Source organism: Phyllopteryx taeniolatus, chromosome 14 (genome assembly GCF_024500385.1).
Source record: "Phyllopteryx taeniolatus isolate TA_2022b chromosome 14, UOR_Ptae_1.2, whole genome shotgun sequence".
NCBI lineage: Eukaryota > Metazoa > Chordata > Actinopteri > Syngnathiformes > Syngnathidae > Phyllopteryx > Phyllopteryx taeniolatus.
In genome coordinates, this window is record NC_084515.1 from 13,360,418 (window position 1) to 13,384,817 (window position 24,400).

The 24,400-nt window shown below is 41.7% G+C and overlaps 2 protein-coding genes across 3 annotated transcripts; one reads left to right on the forward strand and one right to left on the reverse strand.

The window, feature by feature from the left end:
- Positions 1 to 13,773, forward strand: nadkb (NAD kinase b). 2 transcript variants are annotated; one of them, XM_061796562.1, is made up of 12 exons: positions 1 to 218; positions 1,848 to 2,168; positions 2,252 to 2,335; positions 3,372 to 3,501; positions 6,104 to 6,212; positions 7,201 to 7,286; positions 7,375 to 7,477; positions 8,794 to 8,969; positions 10,507 to 10,606; positions 10,676 to 10,833; positions 10,917 to 10,999; positions 11,720 to 13,773. In XM_061796562.1, exons 2-12 carry the CDS (start codon positions 1,849 to 1,851, stop codon positions 11,877 to 11,879), a joined length of 1,509 nt encoding a protein of 502 aa, XP_061652546.1. In that variant the 5' UTR covers positions 1 to 218; position 1,848; the 3' UTR covers positions 11,880 to 13,773. The 2 variants fall into 2 exon arrangements, with proteins under 2 accessions (XP_061652546.1, XP_061652547.1); XM_061796563.1 differs by lacking the exons at positions 1 to 218; positions 1,848 to 2,168; positions 2,252 to 2,335 and adding an exon at positions 3,078 to 3,227.
- sec62 (SEC62 homolog, preprotein translocation factor) lies at positions 13,768 to 23,639 on the reverse strand. Its single transcript, XM_061796564.1, has 8 exons — positions 23,500 to 23,639; positions 19,962 to 20,070; positions 19,370 to 19,475; positions 19,080 to 19,260; positions 18,529 to 18,615; positions 18,394 to 18,454; positions 18,190 to 18,309; positions 13,768 to 17,042 (listed from the first exon to the last, which is right to left on the reverse strand). Exons 1-8 carry the CDS (start codon positions 23,533 to 23,535, stop codon positions 16,558 to 16,560), a joined length of 1,185 nt encoding a protein of 394 aa, XP_061652548.1. The 5' UTR covers positions 23,536 to 23,639; the 3' UTR covers positions 13,768 to 16,557.
- Between the last annotated feature and the right edge of the window lie 761 nt (positions 23,640 to 24,400).

Consider the following 24,400-nt stretch of genomic DNA (forward strand, 5'->3'; position numbering starts at 1 on the left):
CGCGTGACCGGTCAGTGACGTCACGTCCCTCTCGTTCACGCGGTGTTTTTGCTAATCATGTTGCTTGTGGTGTTGTTTTGACGCCGGTGTGTGTTTTTGCGTGAGGGAGATAATGAAAAACACACAATTCCCGTCAGATTTACGACGCTGCTCCGAGTCCCGACGACGTCGTTTGTGTTATCCATAATACTGCACAGCTTTGCTTCGTCGTAACTGCGGTACGTACTTAACGACGGACGGCTAGCTGTCAACAGACGAGTCGAGGCAACTCATGTTTGTGTTTACGACGGTGTCACACAACTCCTGGAGAAATGTTGACGTATTTTACTTAACATTTAGTTTAGCTAATTGTTAAAGTTTATATGTTGTGTTTGTAGGATAACTATTTGGCGCCGTTGTGCAATTTCGGCTAGTAAGACGAAAAAACTCACAATTTAAGCTGGAATTAAAAAAAAAAAAAAGTCTATTTTCTTATGTTAAGGTAGAAACAATAAGGGCGTAATTAGTGCATTTTAAATTGTGTATTGTGCCATTTAAATGAAATGACTAACCATGATGGATGGCGCGTGATGATGACGTCATTAATAGCAATTTCCACTTCTGGGGTTCAATGAAGGATTATTTTGTCAAATATTTGCACAGTACGGATCCCCGAAATAACTTTTCAAACATCCACATGCCAACTATGGCTAATATCTTGATGAAGTGGATAATTACATTTTTTTAAGGATATAACCTTAGTAGAGAACTTTCACGCTTCACTACTTAAGGACAGTTTAGTTTTGATCCTGACGCATTCATTCATTCATTCCTTCACTTTCTGTACCGCTTTACCTCATTAGGGTCGCAGGCATGCTCGAGCCTATCCCAGCTATCTTCAGGCAAGAGGCGGGGTACACACACACACACTTTTTTTTTTTCTAAAAAAAACATTTTCATTCACACCTACGGTTAATTTTGAGTATTCAATTAACCTACCACGCATGTTTTTGGAATGTGGGAGGAAACCGGAGTACCCGGAGAAAACTCACGCAGGCACAGGGAGAACGTGCAAACTCCAAACAGCCGAGACTGGATTTGAATACTGGTCCTCAGAACTGTGAGGCAGATGTGCTAACCAGTCGCCTACCGTGCCGCCATCCTGGCACATTCTTAAAAAAATATATTCCTCAGTAGTAGATCTTTTCCAGTTATTTTTGCTATTGTTTATTTTTTTGATAGCTTAGTTATCATTATTCATAATTTTTAGAGTTTAAAAAATTTCCACTCAATAACCCTGATTTTATTCCAAAGTAATATTTAATAATAATAATCAAGAATAATAATAATTATTATAAACAATTATAACAAGTAGCTGTAGTATGAGTGTAGTTATTGTCTATTTTTAAGTGTTACATTTGTTTAATCATGCCAATAACACTGACTTTATTCAGAAGTAATGTTGTTAAATGATTATTATTACTTATTGCACTGTTGTTATTATTATTTTTTTAAATTATAATTATTATTTTTAGATTTAAAATCCTGCCAATAACATTGGTGTTTTGTTAGTATTATTGTTGTTTATAAATAAATTAATATTGTTTCAAGTATTATTATTATAGTTAATTTATTATTATAGTTAATTTTTTACCTTTTAGAAATCCTGCCAATGACCCACATTTTATTCTGATGTAATGTTGTGAAATTGCTCCTGTTTATCCTTATTATTACAAGTAGTGTTATTATGATTGTTTATTTTTTTACCCACAGGTTGCCCAGCCTTACTAAAGGAAATAAAGTAGTTAGTTCTTTTGTTTTCATTTGGATAAAACTGCCTTGACGTTTTTGCTTTTGGCACGCCGCAGTATGGAGAACTCCGAGGGCGGCACATCATCCGAGCCCGACGGCTGCACGACGCGAACGTCGTCCCGCCCGGTCCGAGCGTCCGGGTCGGCGCGGGCCTCCTGCTCCTCCTCCGGGCACCGTGAGCCCAGGAGACGGCGTCAGGCCAAGCAGCAGCAGCAGCAGCAACAACAACAACAACAACAACGGCGGCGACGGCGGCGGCAGGGGGATGGTCAGGAACAGCTGCTCCGGGAGATGGTTCGCCGGAGGTTGCCGGGCCAACGCGAGCACTCAGAGGCGTGCGGCTCAGTGAGCGACGCAGCGGAAAGTTCGCCTAAGAGGTTTGCTCGGGCCAAATGCCAGCTGGTCGCTCATGCCACTGGCACAGGTGGGTTGACTTGACTTCTTCCTTCTACCTCCGCAGGAGAGCTCACTTCCTTCATGGACCCTATCCAGCCACTCACTTCGGACCCAAAGCCTGCATTCTACCTAACCCCACTTCAGTCATGTAAGCGACCTCGTTTTTGTGCACTGAAAAAAAAAAAAAGTCATTTGAATTGACTTAATTTGTGCATGTACTTTGGTTTTAAATGACTAAAATTTGATAAACTGATATCATTTTCCCCTCTTTTCCCGACTTAAGTAATGCTTGTAAATCCAACAAAAGGGAATCATGTTAATTTTACATTTTCTTTGTCATATCGTCATCATGTCAAGTTAAAAGTAATTTCATCACATCCAGGCGACATGATTTTAACTATCTCTATTTTGAATTCTTAATGTTGGTTTTAATTGAATGTATTCTGTGACTTTAAAGGATCTCTAGGCTTTCGTACCCCTTTTAGCTCTGTAAATATACTTTTAGTTTTCAAAATTTGCTCACCCCTAATGTATTGTTGACATAACACAACCGATTGTAAAGTCAGTCATCTGTCTGTCTGTCTGTCTACATCCACTGCTAAAATTGACAGAAATATATTCATACGAATCACATATTTAAAATACATTAAACAAAAACAAAACAAAAAAAATACTGCAGCTTTTTTTCCAGTCAACTCAGAGTAGTAATTGTTACAAAACTCACAACCGCAGAAAATAAATAAATAAAAATTTTCTACATTTTTAAAACATTTTTTTTTGTTGGCTGTGTGTGTGTGTGGACATTGACACCGAAAGCCTTGTGTAACCCTGTGAGATAAGATAAAAAAAAAAAAAACCCACACAACAGGACCACTGTGATTGGTCGTTTTGCCTCGAAATGGGAATGGCTCACAGAGGAAGCGCCGACAGATGCTTTATTATCACCTCGTGTCAGTTTATGTGTTTCCCTTGGAGTGTGCGTGTGTGTCTGTTAACACAATGCCGGTGAGCCGTCGCCCTAAGGAGGAGCGAGAAAAAAGGTAAAAGAAAAATAGAAAACGTAGTTAGTTAGTCATTATGGTTAAATACTGATCGTACCCGAGGAAATCGAACTTGTATAACGGCTAAGAAATTCTATGTCGCAACGGGCACTAGTGACAAATGTGCGTGTTTGTGTGTCTCAGGCACATCCAGGACCCAGCAAGCCAGCGCCTTACCTGGAATAAACCTCCCGTCAACGTTCTGGTCATCAGGAAGATCCGAGACGATAGCCTGTTGGAGCCTTTCAAAGAGCTGTGCCGTTTTCTAGTTGAGGTACGTACAGCAACACGTGTCTGTGTTTGGATAAAAGAATGTGTGTCTGTGTGCATGACCACTTTGCGTGACTGTTGCCGACAAACGAGCCCTTTGTATGCATTTGTACCACGGCGGAGACATTTGCGGCTCAGAAAAATGTTCGATGCTGGTCCGCCTTCAAAAACTCAAAATTCTCTAAGGAATTAGTTGCTTTAAAACTTTGTTCCTCGCTCAAACTGTGGCCGTTATAAAATGTTAACAACATTGTAACAGACTTCACTGGCAAACGAGTGCAAAATGAAATCCACCATTATAATGTAAAATGTTCAAACACGCGCATAAAAACACCACCTTTTGATCGCAAGTGGTAAACATATGACAGCTACCTCGCGACTAGCGCGGGAAGCTAAGTTGTAGTCTGCATCTTCACTCATTGCTCCTTCTTGACAAGCAGATTGATTCACCGGTCACAGAAGATCCAAATCAAAGTCCTTTGTTCACAAAAAGCTAGTGATAGCGGTTCTGGCTGTGGGTCCGCTCGAGGCCACAAGAAGCCAGCAACTGTTCATCTATCAAACTAAAACTAGTCGCAATGCAAGAAAGATGGGCTGAAATGTCACCACAGTGGTCATAAAAGTTACAAATCAAAGTCTTTGTTGACAAAATGCTGGTTGATACCTGCTACGCCACAGAATTCCATCAAGCTCGAGGGGAAAACAGGAAGTAAAAACTTAACGGAATAAAACCAGGAGCAGCACAAACAAATGGACTCAAAGAAGAAGAAGAAGAAGAAGAAGAAGAATCATCTTTTATTGTCATGAACATGCATGCATGCACACGAAATTTGTTCTCTGCATTTAACCCATCACAGTGAACACATACACATGTTAGTGGAACACACTGGAGCAGGGGGCAGCTGAAGCGCCCGGGGAGCATTTCGGGGTATCAGTGTCTTGCTCAAGGACACCACAGCCGTGAGTCCGGGGGATGTTGGCGGATGGTCCAGTCGGGGTTTTGAACCTAGGTCCCCCACGGTGGCAGGCGATGATCTTAACCATTGGGCCACAGCTGTCATAGAAGATCCAAATCAAAGTCCTTTGACCACAAAACGCTAGTTGATACATGTGAGCCAACGAGATAATCCAGCAGTAGAAATCTACTCGAGAAAAACCAATAACAGAAGCAACGCTTATGCCCAATGATTCATGTGACGGAGTCCTCTGTTTACAAAAAGATGGTCAACAGCACCTCTGGCGGAGATTCCTATTAAGCCAACAAGAAAACAGGAAGTACAACCCCAATTCCAATGAAGATGGGTCGTGTTTAACATAAATAAAAACAGAATACAATGATTTGCAAATCATGTTCCATCCATCCGTCCATTTTCTGAGCCGCTTCTCCTCACTAGGGTCGCGGGCGCGCTGGAGCCTATCCCAGCTATCATCGGGCAGGAGGCGGGGTACACCCTGAACTGGTTGCCAGCCAATCGCAGGGCACATACATACAAACAAACAAACAACCATTTGCACTCACAGTCACACCTACGGGCAATTTAGAGTCTTGCAAATCATGTTCAACCTGTATTTAATTGAATACACTACAAAGACAAGATATTTAATGTTCAAACTGATCTACTTTATTGTTTTTAGCAAATAATCATTAACTTAGAATTTTATGGCTGCAACACGTTCCAAAAAAGCTGGGACAGATGGCAGAAAAGACTGAGAAAGTTGAGGAATTCTCGTCAAACACCTGTTTGGAACATCCCACAGGTGAACAGGCTAATTGGGAACAGGTGGGTGCCATGATTGGGTATAAAAGGAGCTTCCCTGAATGGCTCAGTCATTCACAAGCAAAGATGGGGCAAGGTTTCCCTCTTTGTGATCAAGTGCGTAAGAAAATAGTCGAACAGTTTAAGGAAAATGTCCCTCAACGTACAATTGCAAGGAATTTAGGGATTTCATCATCTACGGTCCATAATACCATCAAAAGTTTCAGAGCATCTGGAGAAATCACTGCATGTAAGTGGCAAGGCCGAAAACCAACATTGAATGCCCGTGACCTTTGATCCCTCAGGCGGCACTGCATCAAAAACCGACATCAATGTGTAAAGGATATCACCACATGGGCTCAGGAACACTTCAGAAAACCAATGTCAGTCAATACAGTTCGACACTACAGCCGTAAGTGCAACTTGAAACTCTACTCTGCAAAGCAAAAGCCATTTATCAACAACACCCAGAAACGCCGCCGGCTTCTCTGGGCCCGAGCTCATCTAAGATGGGCTGACGCAAAGTGGAAAGGTGTTCTGTGGTCCGACGAGTCCAAATTTCAAATTGTTTTGGGAAATTGTGGACGTCGTGTCCTACGGCCCAAAGAGGAAAAGAACCATCCGGAATGTTATGGACGCAAAGTTCAAAAGCCAGCATCTCTGATGGTAACCCACCAAAATAAAGTCACTAGCAGCCCAAACGGGTGGGGTCCGAACAACATGAAACTCATTTGTCCACAAAAAGCTGGTCAACATTCTGCATGCATGCCGTCACTTTTTAAGCGCACATGTTTTTGCTTGCGCTCTGGTGAGTAATGGGTGTGTGTGTGTTTTGTGTGTGTGAATCAGGAGAAGCAGATGATGGTGTACGTGGAGCGGCGGGTTGCCGACGACGGGACGCTGTCCAAGGACGAGAATTTTGGCTCCATCCGAAACCAGCTGTGCACGTTCAGAGAGGGTGAGTTTGCGTGACCGAGCGAGTGAGGCTCAGCCTTGAAAGCATTAGATTTAACAACATGTATATTATTATAATAGACAGCATGATCAAATGATGGGTGTTCATAGAAGTACTTAAGATCTCAACATGGGACTAAGATGGTACCGCTTAATCCACGTCTGACCAAATACGAGACAGGTTCTACGGTCTTAATGCTGCTTTCATACGCTGGAATGTACAGTAATCCCCCCTCCATGGCTTCCATAATTTTAGCTTTTTTTTTATTTTTGAAATTTTTGCCATAATTGTTTTAATTATTTTAAAATCATTTTCTATTTTTTGTCTTTGTATATTTTTGGCCAATAAGTTTATTTTTTTCTGAGATTTTTGTCATTTATTGTTTGAAAAAAAATAAAAATTCTAATCTTTTTGTATTTTTGACAGTATTTTTATATTTGTTTTTTGTCTAAAAAATATTCACAAACAGTATTCATATTTGTTGTCAAATAACATGAGCATGGGCTCTGAGTAAAACTGCACAAGTGTACCTAATGATTTGACTTGTCCCACTCCCATTAGAAAATCCTTGATGTATTTCTTTTAGCCATACCTTGATGATCTTGCTAAAACAACATCATCGCGCTCACTGTAACGTTATGAAATTATCATGCCGTTTAATCTCTAATAGATACAGAGATCAAGACAAATCATTTCAAAACTTTCTCCACCATTAATGTGACTTATCACCTGTATAACTCAATTTATTTAAAAATATATATTTTCAACTTAATGTGGTTGCACAAGTGTGCACACCCTTTTATAACTGGGGATGTCACATTCAAAGTCATGTTAAATGGGAGTCAGCACACACCTGCCACCATTTACAGTGCGTCTGATTAACTCCAAATAAAGTGCAAATCTTCTAGTAGCCACAAAAACCTGGCATTTGAACAGGGGTGTGTAGACTTCTTATATCCATAGTATTGTGTGCTTTTGTGACCCATCGCAGGCTACGACGACATCTCCGACTGCATTGACCTGATCATCTGCCTGGGCGGAGACGGCACGCTGCTCTATGCGTCCTCTCTCTTTCAGGTACGACGTCAACGTGGCTCTTTAGCGGCTCGTTACCAATTAGCATCCATGCGTCGCTTGAAGCCACGTCAAACGTCTCTTCGTCCAGGCCAGTGTCCCCCCGGTGATGGCGTTCCACCTGGGTTCCCTGGGCTTCCTGACGCCCTTTAAATTTGAGTCGTACAAGACCGAAGTGGACAAGGTCTTCGAAGGTAGGCTACAAAAAAAAAAAAAAAAAAAAAAAATGATGTGCACCTACAAAGTCTAATAACATTTAATACAAAATGAAGTGCACTGGAAGCAACATAATAAACAGTGTTGCACACTGTTGAGGGGACCAAGCCCTGCCACGAATAGCGAAAATCCGCAATTGACGCGCCCCTAAAAAGGTTTTTAAATGCCTATAGATGCCACAAGGTGGTGGCAAAGCACTACTTTTTTTTATTAGACAAGGTGATTGTCTCTCTAAGAGGAAGCTCCTCCCCTCAAGTTAAAATAGTTCCGTGGCACTAAGATGCCACGAGATTGTGTCAAAGCACTATTTTTATATTAGACAGGGCTTTGGCCCATGCATGAAAAAATAAATAGTGAAGTCTTTCAGCAAATAATAAAGAACAGGTTCTGGGAAAGACAATCAGTAAATGGGTAAGTTCACAAGTAGCAAACTTGTTGGCCTTTACAACAGTTTTTATTTTTTATTTTTATTTTTTATGAGTTGGCCGTTACTCTATACTCTTTTTGGCTCATTGTTAGGCTACACTCCCCTCCAGAAGTATTGGAACAGCAAGGCCATTTCCTTTGGTTGTTTTTTGTTGATTTGGCACCAAATGTTGAATATGACAAAGAGCCAACTTTTCAGCTTTTATTTCCATTTTTTTCCCACCACGATCAGATACTCAACTGCACCCAACTTTAGACATGAGCAACAATATTGGAACAGTTCGACTTAAATTCCAGTGAACCCCCGCTATTCGGAGGGGATAGGGACTGAACCCTGTTGCCAGTAGTGAAATTCAATGAATAACTGACACCATCCATCCATCCATCTTCTTTACCACTTATCCTCACAAGGGTCGCGGGCGTGCTGGCGCCTATCCCAGCTATTTTTGGGCGAGAGGCGGGGTACACCATGAACCGGTCGCCAGCCAATCGCAGGGCACATATAAACAAACAACCATTTGCACTCACATGCACATTTAGAGTCTTCGATCAACCTATGTTTGAACCCCGGTCCCCAGAACTGTGAGGCAGATGTGCTAACCAGTCGTCCACCGTCCATAACTGACACCCTTTCCCCTAAAAGGGGTTTGTAATTGCATATAGATACCACAAGATGGTGGCAAAGCACTTAAAAGGGAAAGGATCATCAAGCATCAACACCATGCATCTAGCATGTACACAACCATGAACCCATGTTACTTATAATCAGTAATTCAATTATTCAACACAAACAAACCACCTTCACATGAGGCTCATCAACAGTATTCGCGTTAAATGTCGCTCCCGCTCCTCCCGCTGATGTCTTCAGGAAACGCAGCCATCACTTTGCGCAGTCGCCTGAAGGTGAAGGTGGTGAAGGAGATGTTTGAGAGGACGGCCGCCGTGCCGCCGCAGCCGCAACGAGATCAGCAACAGGAACACAACGGCCTCGTTCCTCACCGCTACACCAGCAGCGAGGCGGGCAAGGTCACCCTGCAGCTTCAGGTGAGCGCCTCTCGTCTTCCGTCATCGTTGAAAACTCTACATATAGATACACTGTATAATGTATAAACAGAATGCTGTACTATATAGATAGAAAAAGCAGCAACTGTAGTTGGCAGCATTGCCCAGTCGACCATCCATTGCAGCCTGGTCATCGTGAAACGGGGATTCCTCCATCTGCGGTTGCTTCTCGGGGTTTCGTATTTTGTCCCCCAAATGGGGTTCGAAGTTTTCCTTGCCCGATTGTGGGGCTTTAGATCAGGGCATGTCGTCAATCTTTGTCAACGGTGGGCCTGTGAAGCCCTTTGAGACTCTTTTGCGATTCAGGGCTAGTATGCAAATAAACTTGACTTGACGTATGTAACAAAAGCTTCCGCATTTCAAATCGTCTATATAAGCATAAACTATACATGTATACATGATATCAAAAGAATATTGTAACTGCAGATGGGATAGTGAACAAAAAGCAACAAGAAGCATTGTCAGCAGCATTGTATGTCGCAAAAACTACACATCCAATAGTTGGTATAGAAGCAGGAATTGACAACTATACATGCATAAATATGTACACTGAATACCATCGTATGATGTTAGTTGCTTTCAACGCAACGGGGCGATTGTGTTGAAAGCGGCCTATAAAAGCATGTACAATTGCAGCGATATGTTCCGCTTCTGTCAAAGAGGCTTTTTAGTTTCCCGTTTCCTTTTCCTCCCCTCTGACTTGCTTGTTGTTTTTCTTTTTTTCCCGCCCCTTGTGCATATGCTGGCTGCGTTGCCGTGGAAACAGTCATAATAAAGCTGGCGGGTGGAGGAAGGTGGACGTTTTGTCGTGTGCTTGTGTTGAGGCCGGTTGCCGTGGAGACGGTGGCGTCAACCGCGTAGTCGACGCCAAATGGATGTTTAATGGAGTCTGCTAGCACGCGCGCAAAGACGCACACGCACAGCTGCAGTGGATCATTTCGCCCTTCCTCCCCTCGCCTGCGTTGCGTGTCTGGTCTCATCGATAGAGCGCAGACGCTGATTGATGATTCTGCCGTCACGGCCTCAGTCTGACCTCCTCCGGGGGGGCCGCGCTCTGCGGTTGACGTCAGCGCACCTGTCAGAAGTCGTGAGCGTCTGACGCGCGGGACGCTGATCCGTATGCGCCGCACGCCGCCCCGTGATGATTTCTTGTTCGGCTCAAACCAACACTCAGCGGGAAGGAATTTTCATGTGGAAGACTCCAGCTGTTTCTACTTTTTTCACTGGATCAAGTGTCCGTCTCTTCTCGTTCTAGCCAAGCTCAGTTTTTGCTCTAATCCATCCACGTCACAGGCGTGGTATAGCTACATGCTGATTAGACAACGGGAATTTTGCACAGGCGTAGAGGTGCAACGATTCATCGACTAGTCGACAGCTCATCGATTATCAAATTAATCCATAGCGAATAATTGTTTTGCAGACCTGTTCAAATCCTTGGAATCTCATTATTCCATTATTTTATTGCAGCCCAACAAGTGACCATTAAGCAAAGTCTCTCCTGACCCTTGTGTGTGCGCAGGTGCTGAACGAGGTGGTGGTGGACCGCGGGCCGTCGTCCTACCTCTCCAACGTGGACTTGTACCTGGACGGACGTCTCATCACCTCCGTGCAAGGCGACGGTGAGAGCCCACCTCCGCCATTATGTGCTCGTCTAAGTGTTTCCGCTGACCGTGACCGTCCTCCGCCAGGCGTGATCGTGTCCACTCCGACGGGCAGCACGGCTTACGCGGCGGCGGCCGGGGCGTCCATGATCCACCCCAACGTGCCGGCCATCATGGTGACACCCATCTGCCCGCACTCGCTCTCCTTCAGGCCCATTGTGGTGCCTGCTGGAGTGGAGCTCATGGTAGAGAAGAATAGGAAGTTGATTTCATATACAGTACCCACATATTATTAACTATTTGTAACAATACATTTTTTTTTCTTAAGATCACTTTGTCCCCCGACGCAAGGAATACAGCCTGGGTGTCGTTCGATGGCAGAAAGAGACAAGAAATCCAACACGGTGACTGGTACGTTCACTACTTTGAACATAATCATAATCATGATTGATATGAAATACAGAAATAACAGTTACATAAAATAAATCATTGATTCATTTCTTTGAATGAATAAATATTTTTAAATTGTAATGTTCCAGTAATAGTCAGAATTTTTTGAGAAAGCTGTAATATTACCAGAACAAAGTCATAGTTTCTTAGATAGAAAGTTCTATTTGTTAAGAAAATGTTTTTAATATTATTACTAAATTGTTTTTTTTCCAGATTAAAAAATCTGACTCTTGCAGCAGTCTTTTTTTACAGTAATGTTTTAGAATGTTAAGATAATATAGTTGTATTTTTAAGGCATGAAGGTTTGCTGTTACAAGAATAAAGTCGTAGTTAATTTTTTGAGAAAAACGTTGTGTTATGAGAATTAAGTCATATTTCCCATTAAAAAAAAAAAAACAAAAAAAAACCCTGACTTTTGCAGCATAAACCTTTTTTACTGAAGAAGAATAAAAATAAGAGAATAGTGTTTTTTTTCCCCAAGCTTAAAAACCTTTTTTCGGGTTTATTTTTATGGTAAAAAAAATAATTCTCGTAGTTTGCAAGAATAAATTCACTTTTTTTTTTTCAGGGTGGTAAAATGCGTGACTAACGAGGGGTCAGTGGTGTAGCAATGTTTCCAGACACTAATTTCTAATAATAATAATCCACCAAAATCTTTTTTTTGTGTGTGCGTGTCCTTAGCATCAAGATCACGACATCGTGCTACCCCGTGCCGTCCATCTGCTGCCACGACCTGGTGTACGACTGGTTCGAGAGCTTGGCGCAGTGTCTTCACTGGAACGTGCGCAAGCGGCAGACGCGCCTCACCGAGGCGTCCGACACTTCCGACACGGAGAACTGAAGCCGGACCCCTTCGCACCCCCATGTCCCATCATCGCAGCTCCTGAGCCAGACGCCTTGCCTGTGACGTATTTTCCTCCCACGGCGTCCCCTTTTTTACATTCCACACGGTGTTGAATTAAGAGAAACATCTTCATGTATATATTTGTACAAATTAATATTTGCGTTCCTAGTTATTTAATGACATATTTGTATATTTTGAAAGAGTTCCACACCACCACATAGAGCAGTGTTTTCCAACCAAGGCACATATTAGAAAATTCTCACAGCACACTACCAAACCCAACAAAAAGTGTATACAGTGAAATCGGCGCTATCTCTAGGATAGCACTGCTCTGAATAGCTAAATTCTGTAAATAATTGAAGCGTTTTCTGAAAAGGGGTTGCAATTGTATATAGATGCCACAAGACGGCAGCAAAGCAAACAGAGCTCATAACGCATCAACACCGTGCTTCTAGCATGTACACAATCATGAACACGTGTTACATAAACAGCTTTTTTTCAGTAGTTTAATTGTTCAACAAAAACAAACCACCTTCACATGAGGCTATCACACATGGGCAAATACATATGTGCACTAGATGCTATAAAGTGATTGAATTTGCGTTTTTTGGATTTACACACAATAAATGTTGGAGAATATAGGAAAATTGGAAAGGCAAAGGAGACTATACGGGCTATTAGCAGTTTCATGGAGAGAGATTTTGCATTTGACGATGCACGGCGACCTCGTGAGGATAAGCGGTACAGAAAATGGATGGATGGATGGATGGATGGATGATGTGCATTCACGGAGCGCCAACAAAACAACATCGCAAATGCAGGTGAAAACTTTTGCCAATGAATTCGACCTAACAACACCACCAAGATTTCACCAGGTGGCGCTAAATTAATATTTTAATTGCTTTGGCCGACACGGACAAACAGCAAAGAGACATTTTCAGCGCAAGAGTGGAGTATAGCCCAAATATTAGAGAAATTCGCAAATGCCGAACTGCCAACATGCGGGGGTTCGCTGTCTGAGGAATGATGACGATCTTGTCTGAATTTACTCCCAAATGCACTTAGTGTGAAAGCTCGTCCTGTTAAATCGAACACAAAGCAATTATTCTGTTGTATAATTGACAACAGGTGGCTACAGTGAACCGAGCTCTGCTACAAATAGTGGAAATCGGTGAGTACAGTGGATCCCCGCTATTTGCGGGAGATACTGACTGCAAAATAGTGTTAATCTGTTGCCTTTTTTTTTTTTTTGAACGCCCAGACTTCTTAATTACGGATAAACCGCCAATTAGCGTTTTCAGGGTTGGTTAGCCCCATAAAAGAATAAGAAAAAGGGAAAAAACAAAAAAACAAAACAGCAAATAAGTGGATCGATGGGTGCCGAACTGCAAATGTGCGGGGTTTCCATTGGTAATTGACACCCACTCAAAAAAGGCTTCTAATTCCATATAGATGCCACAAGATGGCAGCAAAGCACTTTTTTCCATTAGACAAGGCTATGACAAGACTGAAGCTCCTCCCGTCACTCCAGATAGTTCCTTGGCAATATTTTTCTATTAAACGTCTTTGACCTGAGCACAAAAATGGTGAACGGGTGAGTTTTTCAGCAAATAACGAAGGATAGCTTGCCAAATAAAGTCCATGGATAGGCAAATTCATGAATGCTAAAGTACGAATTTGGTGGGATTTACTGTACAATGTAAATTGTACCTCCTGCCATCTAGTGGAAGAACCTTCCTTCTACAATTGCTCTTCCTGACAATAGTTGGGCAACACATTTGTTGTAAATGATAGTTTTTCAACCAATTAATTGAATAATTTACCGCAGCACAGTAGTTGGGAATCATGAATATTGTCAGTAGAAAAATGAATAAAGCTGAAACACTTGGTGCTTAATGTTTTTACTGCAATATTTCCAGACATCCATTATTCTTTTTTTTTTTTTTTTAAATTCCAATATTGCATGAGAATCTAATGTGAACAACTATAGGCAGTCAAAGAGGACAAAAGAGAACATTGACATCTACAACTTTTCACCCCCAACCCGCCCACTGCGATGAAGAGAGTCCTTTTAATAGAATGTCATATAATAATATCATACTACATTGTATGGAAGCAAGTGGAGAGAGAGAGAGAGACACAAGAATCAACACAAGTGAGGACTACAAGAACAGAAACTGGTAAGAACAAAAACAAAATGGAATAAATTAAAGGGGCTGAAAGAAAAATGGATACATTTCTACTGTTATTCTCACAAGTATAAAAACCAAACAAACATGGCAGCAGGACAGGGAATAAAGATGTATATTTATATATATTTAACACCTCCTAATAATAGAGAAGACGCAAAGAGGCAGTTACATGGACTGCAAACATGGTATGCATAATTATAGCTCATAGATCCGAATATTACCAAGAAGTAGGAGGGACACGCTGAATAACACCAACACAACAGTAAAGGTTCAATCTTCGGACTTCGAAAAATTTCTCAAGGAAAAGAAAGTTTCAAATTCTTATGATATTGAAACATTTTTTTCTGCGAAGAAAACATTGCGAGACCAGTCATATTTAAGCAAGAAAAAGCCTCGGATAGTTTGTATTTTTTTTTCTGTATTACAACTGTCTCAAAAAATGACCGTGAATGAAGTCATTTTTAATGAAAGTACTTTTTTGAATAATCGTAATATTGAGACAATCATATTTTTGTGAGACAATAGTCAAAATTTTACAATAATAAAGTTTCAAAAAGCTATAAGATTTCAAATTTTGAGATTCTTATAGTAAAATAATCTTTAAAGGTACAATTTAACAATTACTATTCTTATATAATATTACGACTGTCATTTTTCAGGGTGGTAATCTTACGAGAATAAAGTATTTTTTGACCCCCCCCCCCCCCCCACCGATTTAAGTCCTAAGGTTTGACGTTTATGGTCGTAATTTTCTTCAATAATCCGCTAAAATTGAATCAAGGCAACTGGATTATTCTTATTTGTTGAAGACGTTTCACCTTTAATCCAAAAGGCTAAATTGTAGGCATGGTGTCTCCCTATTTATTGCTCAGTGGTTTCTTCAGGAATTCTTCTGAGCAGTCAGGTTGTTCTTGTAATGTTGCAACTTTTTCCCTCAAAAAAAAAAAAAAAGTAACCATTCTTGTAATGTGACAACTAAATAGTTCTATTATGGCAGTCATATTTTCAATAAGAAATTTAATTTATGATAATACTATTTTTTTTTTTAAGAATGCTATTATGAGAAAGAGCTATTTTACACAACTCATTCAAACTCCTGACATCCTTCACTGTGCTTGTAAAAATACGACTTTATTCTCCCAATAATCCTAATATTCAGACTTTGTTTCTTGGAAAATTACAACGTAATTCCTGTAATATTCCAAATTTATTCTTGCAAGATTAGGCTCTATCCTGAAGAAAAAAAACAAAAGTGAAATTATCTTTTTAGAGATGAGAATTTGTTTATCTAAAAAAATACGTTATTCTCATAAGATTATGACTCCACTCATCCACAAAATGCTTTTTTTTGTGGTGTAATTTTATTCTTTTGAGTGTGCCCCAACTGCTCCTTGGTCAAATACAAATGATCCATTTTCAAATGTGATCCTCCTCAACACTTCCACATTGTGCTCGTTTGTTGGGCGACGTGAATCGTTTTCAGATTGGCCAACATCACATCACATTCCCCGGCGTTGTTTGGCACCTTTTTTAAAAAATTTTATCGGGACTTTTACTTTGAAACTGGACTTTGTTTTTGGGAACCCCGCACATACACAAAGAAAAAAATTATCAAGTTCACCTTACAAGACAAGTTCAACTCCCTGCTTGCCTTTTCAGGTTCCTTAAAAAAAATAAATAAAAGAGTTTGGTCCCTATTGGTTGTGTCAAGGTGTGTGCTGTGATGACACCCAAAAAAAAAAAAGCGGGACAAAAAAACCGTTGGACCTTGCTGTGTGAAATGTCTGCGTTTTTTTGGGGGGGAGGGGCCAGATGAGATTCCGGTAAATTTCCAGGGGAAGATAAGAGGAAATTTTGGAAATACAGTATTCCAAATTCTAAACTTTCCATGGGAATTGAGGGAAATTAAATGAAAAAGTAACACATTCAAGCACGAATAGATTATTTTTTTTTTGTCATAAGCAGACATCTCAAATCGAGAGCTCTCCTTGCCCAGCGCCAGGGCATTACAGTACCTTAATTGCTTTTTCCCCACTTCATTCGAGCGGCGGTGTAGCTGAAGCTCAGTCCCAACTCAAATTTTGGCAACTGTGAATCCAATGTGCCCCAAACCTTTGCGCGGTCTATTTCTTTACAAAAACAACTTTTCTCGTGATTTTATCATTATTATTATTTTTGTAACTCTTAAGATCTCAACCATTTGGTAGAGGCTCATATTTTAAAAACTATTCATGTTTGCTCTATCTGCCCTAAGGAAATATAAAATGCTAACTTTTTTTGTATTGGTTGTTAAAGGGTTTACGACTAGGCAACCTTCAATTTAGTAAATTCCTACTTTATTCTCAATTAATTCCCATGAAAAGTTTCCACTTTTGAACATGCTGAAAATTGAAATGACACAAGAACAGGATGGCAAGATGAGCTCGTGTGGGGCAGGAAGTCAGTCGAGCGCGACGGGATTATTTTTCGGGGGGAGGGGGAGTTTATGATTGAGCCGCGGGGACTTGAGCGTCTTTCCGCTCCTCTTTCCCCGCTTCTTCCTCGCCTTCATCTTCTTCCGTGTGCTGGTCCAGTTCCTCCCTGGTGATCATCTCAAAGTCGTTGCCGTTGCTGTGCTGCGAGCCGTCCTCCTCCCTGCGCTCGCTGTCCGTGTCCGAGCGCCGCCCTTCGTCTTCCTCGCCGCTTTTGCGCTCCTTGTCGTCCTCGTCGTCGTCCTCCTCCTCCTCGTCCTTCTTCTCGCTGTCCGACTTGTTGTCGTCGCTGTCCGACTTGTGGGCCTCGCCTCCGCCGCCGTCCTTGTCGTCTTTGGCCTTCTTGCCGCCTCCTCTTCGCGGGCCTTTGTACTTGTGCGTGTACAGCGGGCGGAAGGAGTCGATGAAGCCCACGTCGGCCGTCAGGTTGGGAAGGAGCCAGAAGTGGTGACGCCCGGCCGTCACCAGCCAGATGAACAGGAACAGGATGCAGCGAGCTGGGAGAAAACGGGAGAAAGGCAACCTGGTCAGAAGCGGCTTCGCCTCCAAAAGAAAAGCAGTTCAAGTAGTGGGGACGAGCGTATGACCATCAGGCCAAATTTGAGCATTTTGCCTCCTTTCCGATCAAAGCGGGCAGACGGCCGATTGTCTGGTGTTTCCAAAAGATTATCCTGCGCCATTATCCAATGGTATGGGGTGTCTTGAGCGATTTCCCCAAAAGTAGGTTACGTACATACCAATAATCAGGCATTCTTGCTTCCCTTGCGATGAAAATCAGCAAAGTAAGTTAGTAAGAGGGATTTTTCCTCCAAAGCAGGCTGCGCACATTCTGCACAGTTCCAATATCAGGCCAGATTGGAGCTTTTTTTTTTTTTTTTTTTAGGATCACTTCCAATCAAGGTCAGCAATAAACAGATTGTCGGATGTCTCTGAAAAAAGGACTTTTGGTGTGGGGTGTGTTCAGAGTGATTTTCTTCAAAAGTGGGTCACACATTTCTGATCAGTCAGCGAAGGCCTATCATTGGGTGGCTCTGAGCGATTATCCTGTGGTGTGTGTGTGTGGTGCTTTTAAACGTGATTTTTCCTTCCCGATCTGCTTGGAAAACGGTCTGGGATGACCAGCGTAAACATTGCAACTGTTCAATAGTTAGCAATAGCAAATTCTTCTGCATGTAGTCGACACCCATACAGTGTTTGTATAAGGTGTCTCAGGTTGCGCACCACAACAAAAAGGACACAGAATAGATTGCCACCGCAACGGTTAAGGTAGCGTATGCAGCTCAGATCAGGGTTTTAAACCAGGTTAGCAAAATTTAAGTTTGAAACCAAGGTACTCAAAAACTACAAACTCTACCTTTCAGCTGAGCTTCTTCTATTTCTTCTTTGTATTTTCTCACTGTCAGATTTGACCGCAACTGTAGACCTGCAGTAACTATTTGAATACACTTAGGGGCAGCAAAAACAAGCACCTGGCCTGACTGCTGCTAGCAAACTGGCCTACCGACATTCAGCTGAAGCACTTTTTTTTTACTTTGGCTCTGATTTAGGAGCGTTCGGAGGAGTTGTGCTTTCGACCTCTGTGCCTTTGAACCTCTTTCAGCTTCTTTTTCTGTGGGAAAACGAGAGTGAGGCGAGCGTTCCTACCGACGGCGAGGAGCAGAATGCTGGCCACGAAGCAGCCGGCGGTCACGCTCATGTAGTAGACACCCACGCGCATCTCCGCAGGCCACAGCGGGAAAAGCGTGGCGGCGATCACGGCGATCACTGACGACGACCACAACAGCACGTTGAGACTCGCAAAGACATTCAGTGGGTAAAAAAAAAGACAAGTGTGTTGTGCTGACTGACCCAGGATCAGCCCCATGGCGAATGTCTTGAAGTGGACAGGGTCGTAAATCCACACGTACACCTTGAAGAGATGTTTTTTTTTAAGGTCTTTATTTACAAAATGGTTGCCTGGGTGACCGGCGGGTGGTTTTATACCTCGTTTCCGTCGAGGAAGAGCTGGTCCTCGTGCAGCTCCAGTTTGAACTTCTTCTTCACCTCCTTCTTCTTCTTGGGGCTGTCGTCCTGCAACCAATATAGCGTAAATCAGTCGGCCGCGATGGCCACAACACAAATAAACAACTGCAGCGCCATCTTGACACACGCAGGGAACTCAATACAACTCGCTTCACGATATTCAGTAGTTTGACCAATTGGGAGCAATTCATCAAAAACAAGTCTTCCAGTTTTGGGGGAGGGGTGAAACAGATTATTAGCATTTCCATTCATTTCAATGGGAAAAGATGATTTACGATGCGAGTGTTTCGAGTTTCAAGTGTGGTCACGGAACAAATGAAACTTGTCTCTCAAGGCACCACTGTACTAGCATGAATCCACATCTCCACAAAAAGACCGCAGCTACCTTAATCGCAAACCACCCCAGCGTGTCATATAATTCATGCAATTACTGACGATAAGCGCCACCTCGCACAGAAGAAATTTACACAAGAACTAGAAATAATTCAGAGTTTAAACAAATAAAAACGTACGCCTTTGTCCTTCTTAGCTTCACCAGCGTCTGCCGCCGCCTCCTTCTTCTTGTCCTTCTTCCCCTTCTTGTCCTCCTCCTTGCCGCTGTCGCCTTTGGACTTCTTGTCCTTCTTGGCGTCCTTCTCAGACTTCTTCTTCATCACTTTGAGGGCTCGGTTGAAAAACTGCTTCTTGAGGAGTCTGCGGAGCCGGGGAAACGGCACATGCGGCTCAGCCGTTTCGTAGCGGTTCGGCCCAAAATGTGTCGGCGGCGTGCGTGTCGCGTGGCGTGGCTCGCTGTGCGGGTAACCTGTTGCAGTAGGCGAGCACCGAGTCTCGGGTGGTGAAGACCGCCTCCTCGCCCTTCTTGACCTTGGCCCACTTGGAGTCCAGTATACAGTCTACCGCCTTGGACGCTGGTTGAGGGAACACACGAAACAAAACATTTATAGATATAAAAAAAATTCATAAAAATGTTTTGGATTGCCCACATATTGATAATCCCGAGGGATACGGTCTGAGCCGAACAAATTGACATCCCCGCACCCCACAAAAGGTTTATATACTAGGGCTTCAACCAACAAATATTTTAATAAATCAATTAATCTGTCAATTATTGCACTACATTCTTCTAGCCTGAGATTGACTTTAATAATAATAACAAAACAAAAACAAACTCATTTGGTTGAAGGAATGAACAAACGAAGGAATTTTTTGAAACCTTTTTTTTTTTTTCTGTTTTCAATTGCCCATATATATTTATATCCACAAATAAATCATAAATTGGGTAACCGAAAACAGATCGGCAATTGCATTTTCCAGGAAATGACTTTGTTCTGGCCTCCGATAGGCTGAAAACAGCCACGGGCTTTGGCGTTTCTGTGGTTTTGGCGAGCACTCACCGGTGAAGTAGTCCACTCGGTGGCCCATCATGTTGGTGGACTTGGTGGGACAGTTGAAGCGCAGGTACTTGGCCACCGCCTTCTCCTCCTTGGTGGGCTCGCTCAACTCCTGCCCGCACAAACGCACACAAAATAATGTTCACTTTTGATTGACAGCCTCAACGTGTTGCGCTTCCAAGCGTTAACAAAGATGGAACAGATAGCCAAACTCCTTTTCGGGACGCAGGACGTTTGAGCGTCCTTGCTCCTTTTATAACTTCCGCATGTTGACAATGAATTGGGAGTGAAAAGTGGATAAAAGTAAAATACCACTACGATACATCACACGTGATTACGATCATAATGTTTCGACAACGGTAATGTCCGATCGGCACTTCCCGCGACTACTGTGTTCGTATTTACCCGCAAACTTCACCAAATTGAAGGCCACACGTTTCACATTAACACACAGATTACGCAACACTCACAGTCATTGCGTTCTTGCAACTTCAAAGACGCAACGGATTTAAAGGGCCTATCAATAACTGACAGACAGCTAAGGATGACTGACGATTTCTTTAGCCCTTAGCACACAGGTTATGTGTTTGATGTAACGTTTTGACGTATTAGACGGATACACTGTAGCGCCCACATTGGCGGGGGCAACGTTCCCATGAAAGGCAATGCACGCACAGCGGAACCTCGTTTTAATGGACCCCAATTCAACAGATATCGGAAGTAACGGACTGGTGCCGTGAACTACATAGCTAATTTACATGCGCCAGGACGCATGCAAATCGCATGTAAATTAGCTACGTTCTGGCGGGCTGGCTCGCTGCGCTCTTGAAAATGGCAGGCCCGGGTTAAAACCCTGGCTGGAGGAGGTAAGTTTGGATAAACTTTTAGATTTTTCAAAAATGTTCAAGCTTTTTTTTAAATATATATTTACAATAATTTGGTAGTGTATTGTGTGTTTTAGGCCACGAAAAAGTTTAAGACAATAATTTTGTACTGTATGGTTGTACAACCCCAATTCCAATGAAATTGGGACGTTGTGTTAAACAAATAAAAACAGAATACAATGATTTGCAAATCATGTTCAACCTATATTTAATTGAATGCACTACAAAGACAACATATTTAATATTCAAACTGATAAAGTTGATTGTTTTTAGCAAATATTCATTAACTTAGAATTTTATGGCTGCAACACGTTCCAAAAAAGTTGAGGAATCCTCATCAAACACCTGCTTGGAACATCCCACAGGTGAACAGGCTAATTGGGAACAGGTGGGTGCCATGATTGGCTATAAAAGGAGCTTCCCTGAATGGCTCAGTCATTCACAAGCAAAGATGGGGCGAGGTTTCCCTCTTTGTGATCAAGTGCGTAAGAAAATAGTCGAACAGTTTAAGGAAAATGTTCCTCAAAGTACAATTGCAAGGAATTTAGGGATTTCATCATCTACGGTCCATAATACCATCAAAAGTTTCAGAGCATCTGGAGAAATCACTGCATGTAAGCGGCAAGGCCAAAAACCAACATTGAATGCCCGTGACCTTCGATCCCTCAGGCGACACTGCATCAAAAACCGACATCAATGTGTAAAGGATATCACCACATGGGCTCAGGAACACTTCAGAAAACCAATGTCAGTAAATACAGTTCGACACTACATCTGTAAGTGCAACTTGAAACTCTACTATGCAAAGGAAAAGCCATTTATCAACAACACCCAGAAACAGTGCCTGCTTCTCTGGGCCCGAGCTCATCTAAGATGGGCTGACGCAAAGTGGAAAAGTGTTCTGTGGTCCGACGACTCCACATTTCAAATTGTTTTTGGAAATTGTGGACGTCATGTCCTCTGGGCCAAAGAGGAAAAGAACCATCTGGACTGTTATGGACGCAAAGTTCAAAAGCCAGCATCCGTGACGGTATGGGGCTGTGTTAGTGCCAATGGCATGGGTAACCTACACATCTGTGAAGTCACCATTAATGATGAAAGGTACATACAGGTTTTGGAGAAACATATGCTGCCATCCAAGCAACGTCGTTTTCATGGACACCCCTGCTTATTTCAGCAAGACAATGCCAAACCACATTCTGCACGTGTTACAACAGCGTGACTTCGTAGTAAAAGAGTGCGGATACTAGACTGGCCTGCCTGCAGTCCAGACCTGTCTCTCATTGAAAAGGTGTGGCGCATTATGAAGCGTAAAATACGACAACGGAGACCCCGGACTGTTGAACAGCTGAAGCTGTACATCAAGCAAGAATGGGAAAGAATTCCACCTACAAAGCTTCAACAAGTAGTGTCCTCAGTTCCCAAACGTTTATTGTCGGTCACCGTGCCCAATAATAAATCATAAAGGATAATAATTAATAAAAAATAATTACATCACCATTAAATAAATTTTATGTTAATGGGGCGGAAAAAAAGAAAATATCACTGCAAAAATAATTAGTTTCTCAGCGTTTTTTATTAACAGATATATGTTTGAGTAAAGTGGACATTTTCTTTATTCTCTAAAGTACAGACAACATAACTCCCAAATTCCAAATGTCATTTGGAGCATTTATTTTTTACAAATAATATATACATATTATATATTATGTAAAATAATTTTGTAAAAATCATCATTTAACTGTTTTAAATTATTTTTATTGTATTATGTAGTATTTCAGGAAAATATGAACGCAGTAGTAGCGTTTGATAAATTTTGATTGTAATCACGTGTGCTGTATCGTAATGGTGTAATGGAGCATAATAAATAATAAAATAATGATTTGTGGCATCCCTAGTCCACATTTATGTTACTGTACACTCAAAGTGGCGCTAATCAATACATCATCAGGGATTTTCCTGGGGCAAATTGAGGCAGAGCTGGTACCATTGTGATCATTCACAGATGCTGTCCTTATATGGCTCAAACAAACATTCTTATTTTGAAAAAAAATTTCATGGATTTTATGTTACTGTTCAACTACATCATATCATATATGGAGCAAAATAACCCAAATATCACTAGCTTCTACAAATACTGTACTCTTGAGTGCACCTGTTGCTGTGACGTCTTCCTCTATAGATTGCGTTTTTTTCCCCTCACTAATGGTCCAAAATGAAGACAACGATTGCATTTTGTTGCACTGAATTGCTGCACAGTGCCACATGTTGCCTCACATTATGTAAACACGTCCGGAATTAACATTCGAGCTGACGCGGCTTCAGCCACCAAACACCGCAATTGGTCGCAAAAAGACACGACAGACAGTAAGGTAAGAGTCTAAAATAAACGAATTCTAATGCTAGCGGTGGTTAAATGAGCGTTTAAGTCAGTAGACTTGGCGTTTAAAGTCGCATTTGAGCCGAGCAGCACGGCTGCAATGTAGTTGTAATGCAAGCTAACGTTAGCCACGTTAGCATCAGCAAGCTTCCTCTAGCCGGCAACGAACAGTCTTCGTTCGGGCTCGTGAGTCGACGAAAGGCGGTTGCACGTCGTCGCTCCACCGGCCAGTGGCAGAGCTTCGAGACAGGGAGAGAGAAAAAAATAATCATCCTACCTGGATCCGTTTTTTGTGCCTCCTGCGCTCCGCCATGATCGTCCACACACAGCTCAGCTTCGGCAGACCGAGATCGCGCGGCGACTATCGCGAGACTAAGACAACGCCAGTGGGAAGCTTTTTGGCTTTCAAATGTGCTGTGTATGTATTTTATATTTAAACTGCAAGTTTTATGTTGAAAATCAGGTGTAAACGTCCATACATATAACACCTAGAGTTTTATTTCAATTATTTCAATTTTCTTTTTAATTTAGAGCTCTTTATTGAACGTTAGATATAAACAATCATATAACACCAAGTGGAAGTTTGAGGAGGAAAAAGCCAGAATGCTGATCAGGTGGCAAAATGATATTAAACAGAAAATTATTCAATTTAAAATGAATCAAATAAATGTGAACAAATATTGAAATACATTTATTAAAATCTGTTTTTTAATTTCAAAATGTATCTACAATTTGAAGTCTGAATGTATTAAATATAAACAATATAGCAACAGTACTAGTTTGTACAATAATATTTGCATATTTTTAGCTTTTGTGTGTAAAAATAAATATAAAAATCAAATATTTGTAAAAATGTACAATTAAAATCTTAAGAAATTCAGGCATTGATGTGTGCGTTTCAGTTTGTGTATTTCATATATGTAACATTTAAAATAAATCTGAAGGTATCCAATGTCAACAATATAGCATGAATACTAGTTTATAATAATAAAAGTTCATTTTCACTGGATATTTTAAACATTTCCAAGTTTGTGGAAACAGTTTGGAGATGGCCCCTTACCGTTCCAAAATTCACATCTGAGTCAAGGCAAGTGAGCAAATACTTATCGTATTTATCTTATTTTTGAAACGCTCCAATATAGTGTTGTTTTATAATGGCAATAAATATCTGCCAGTCT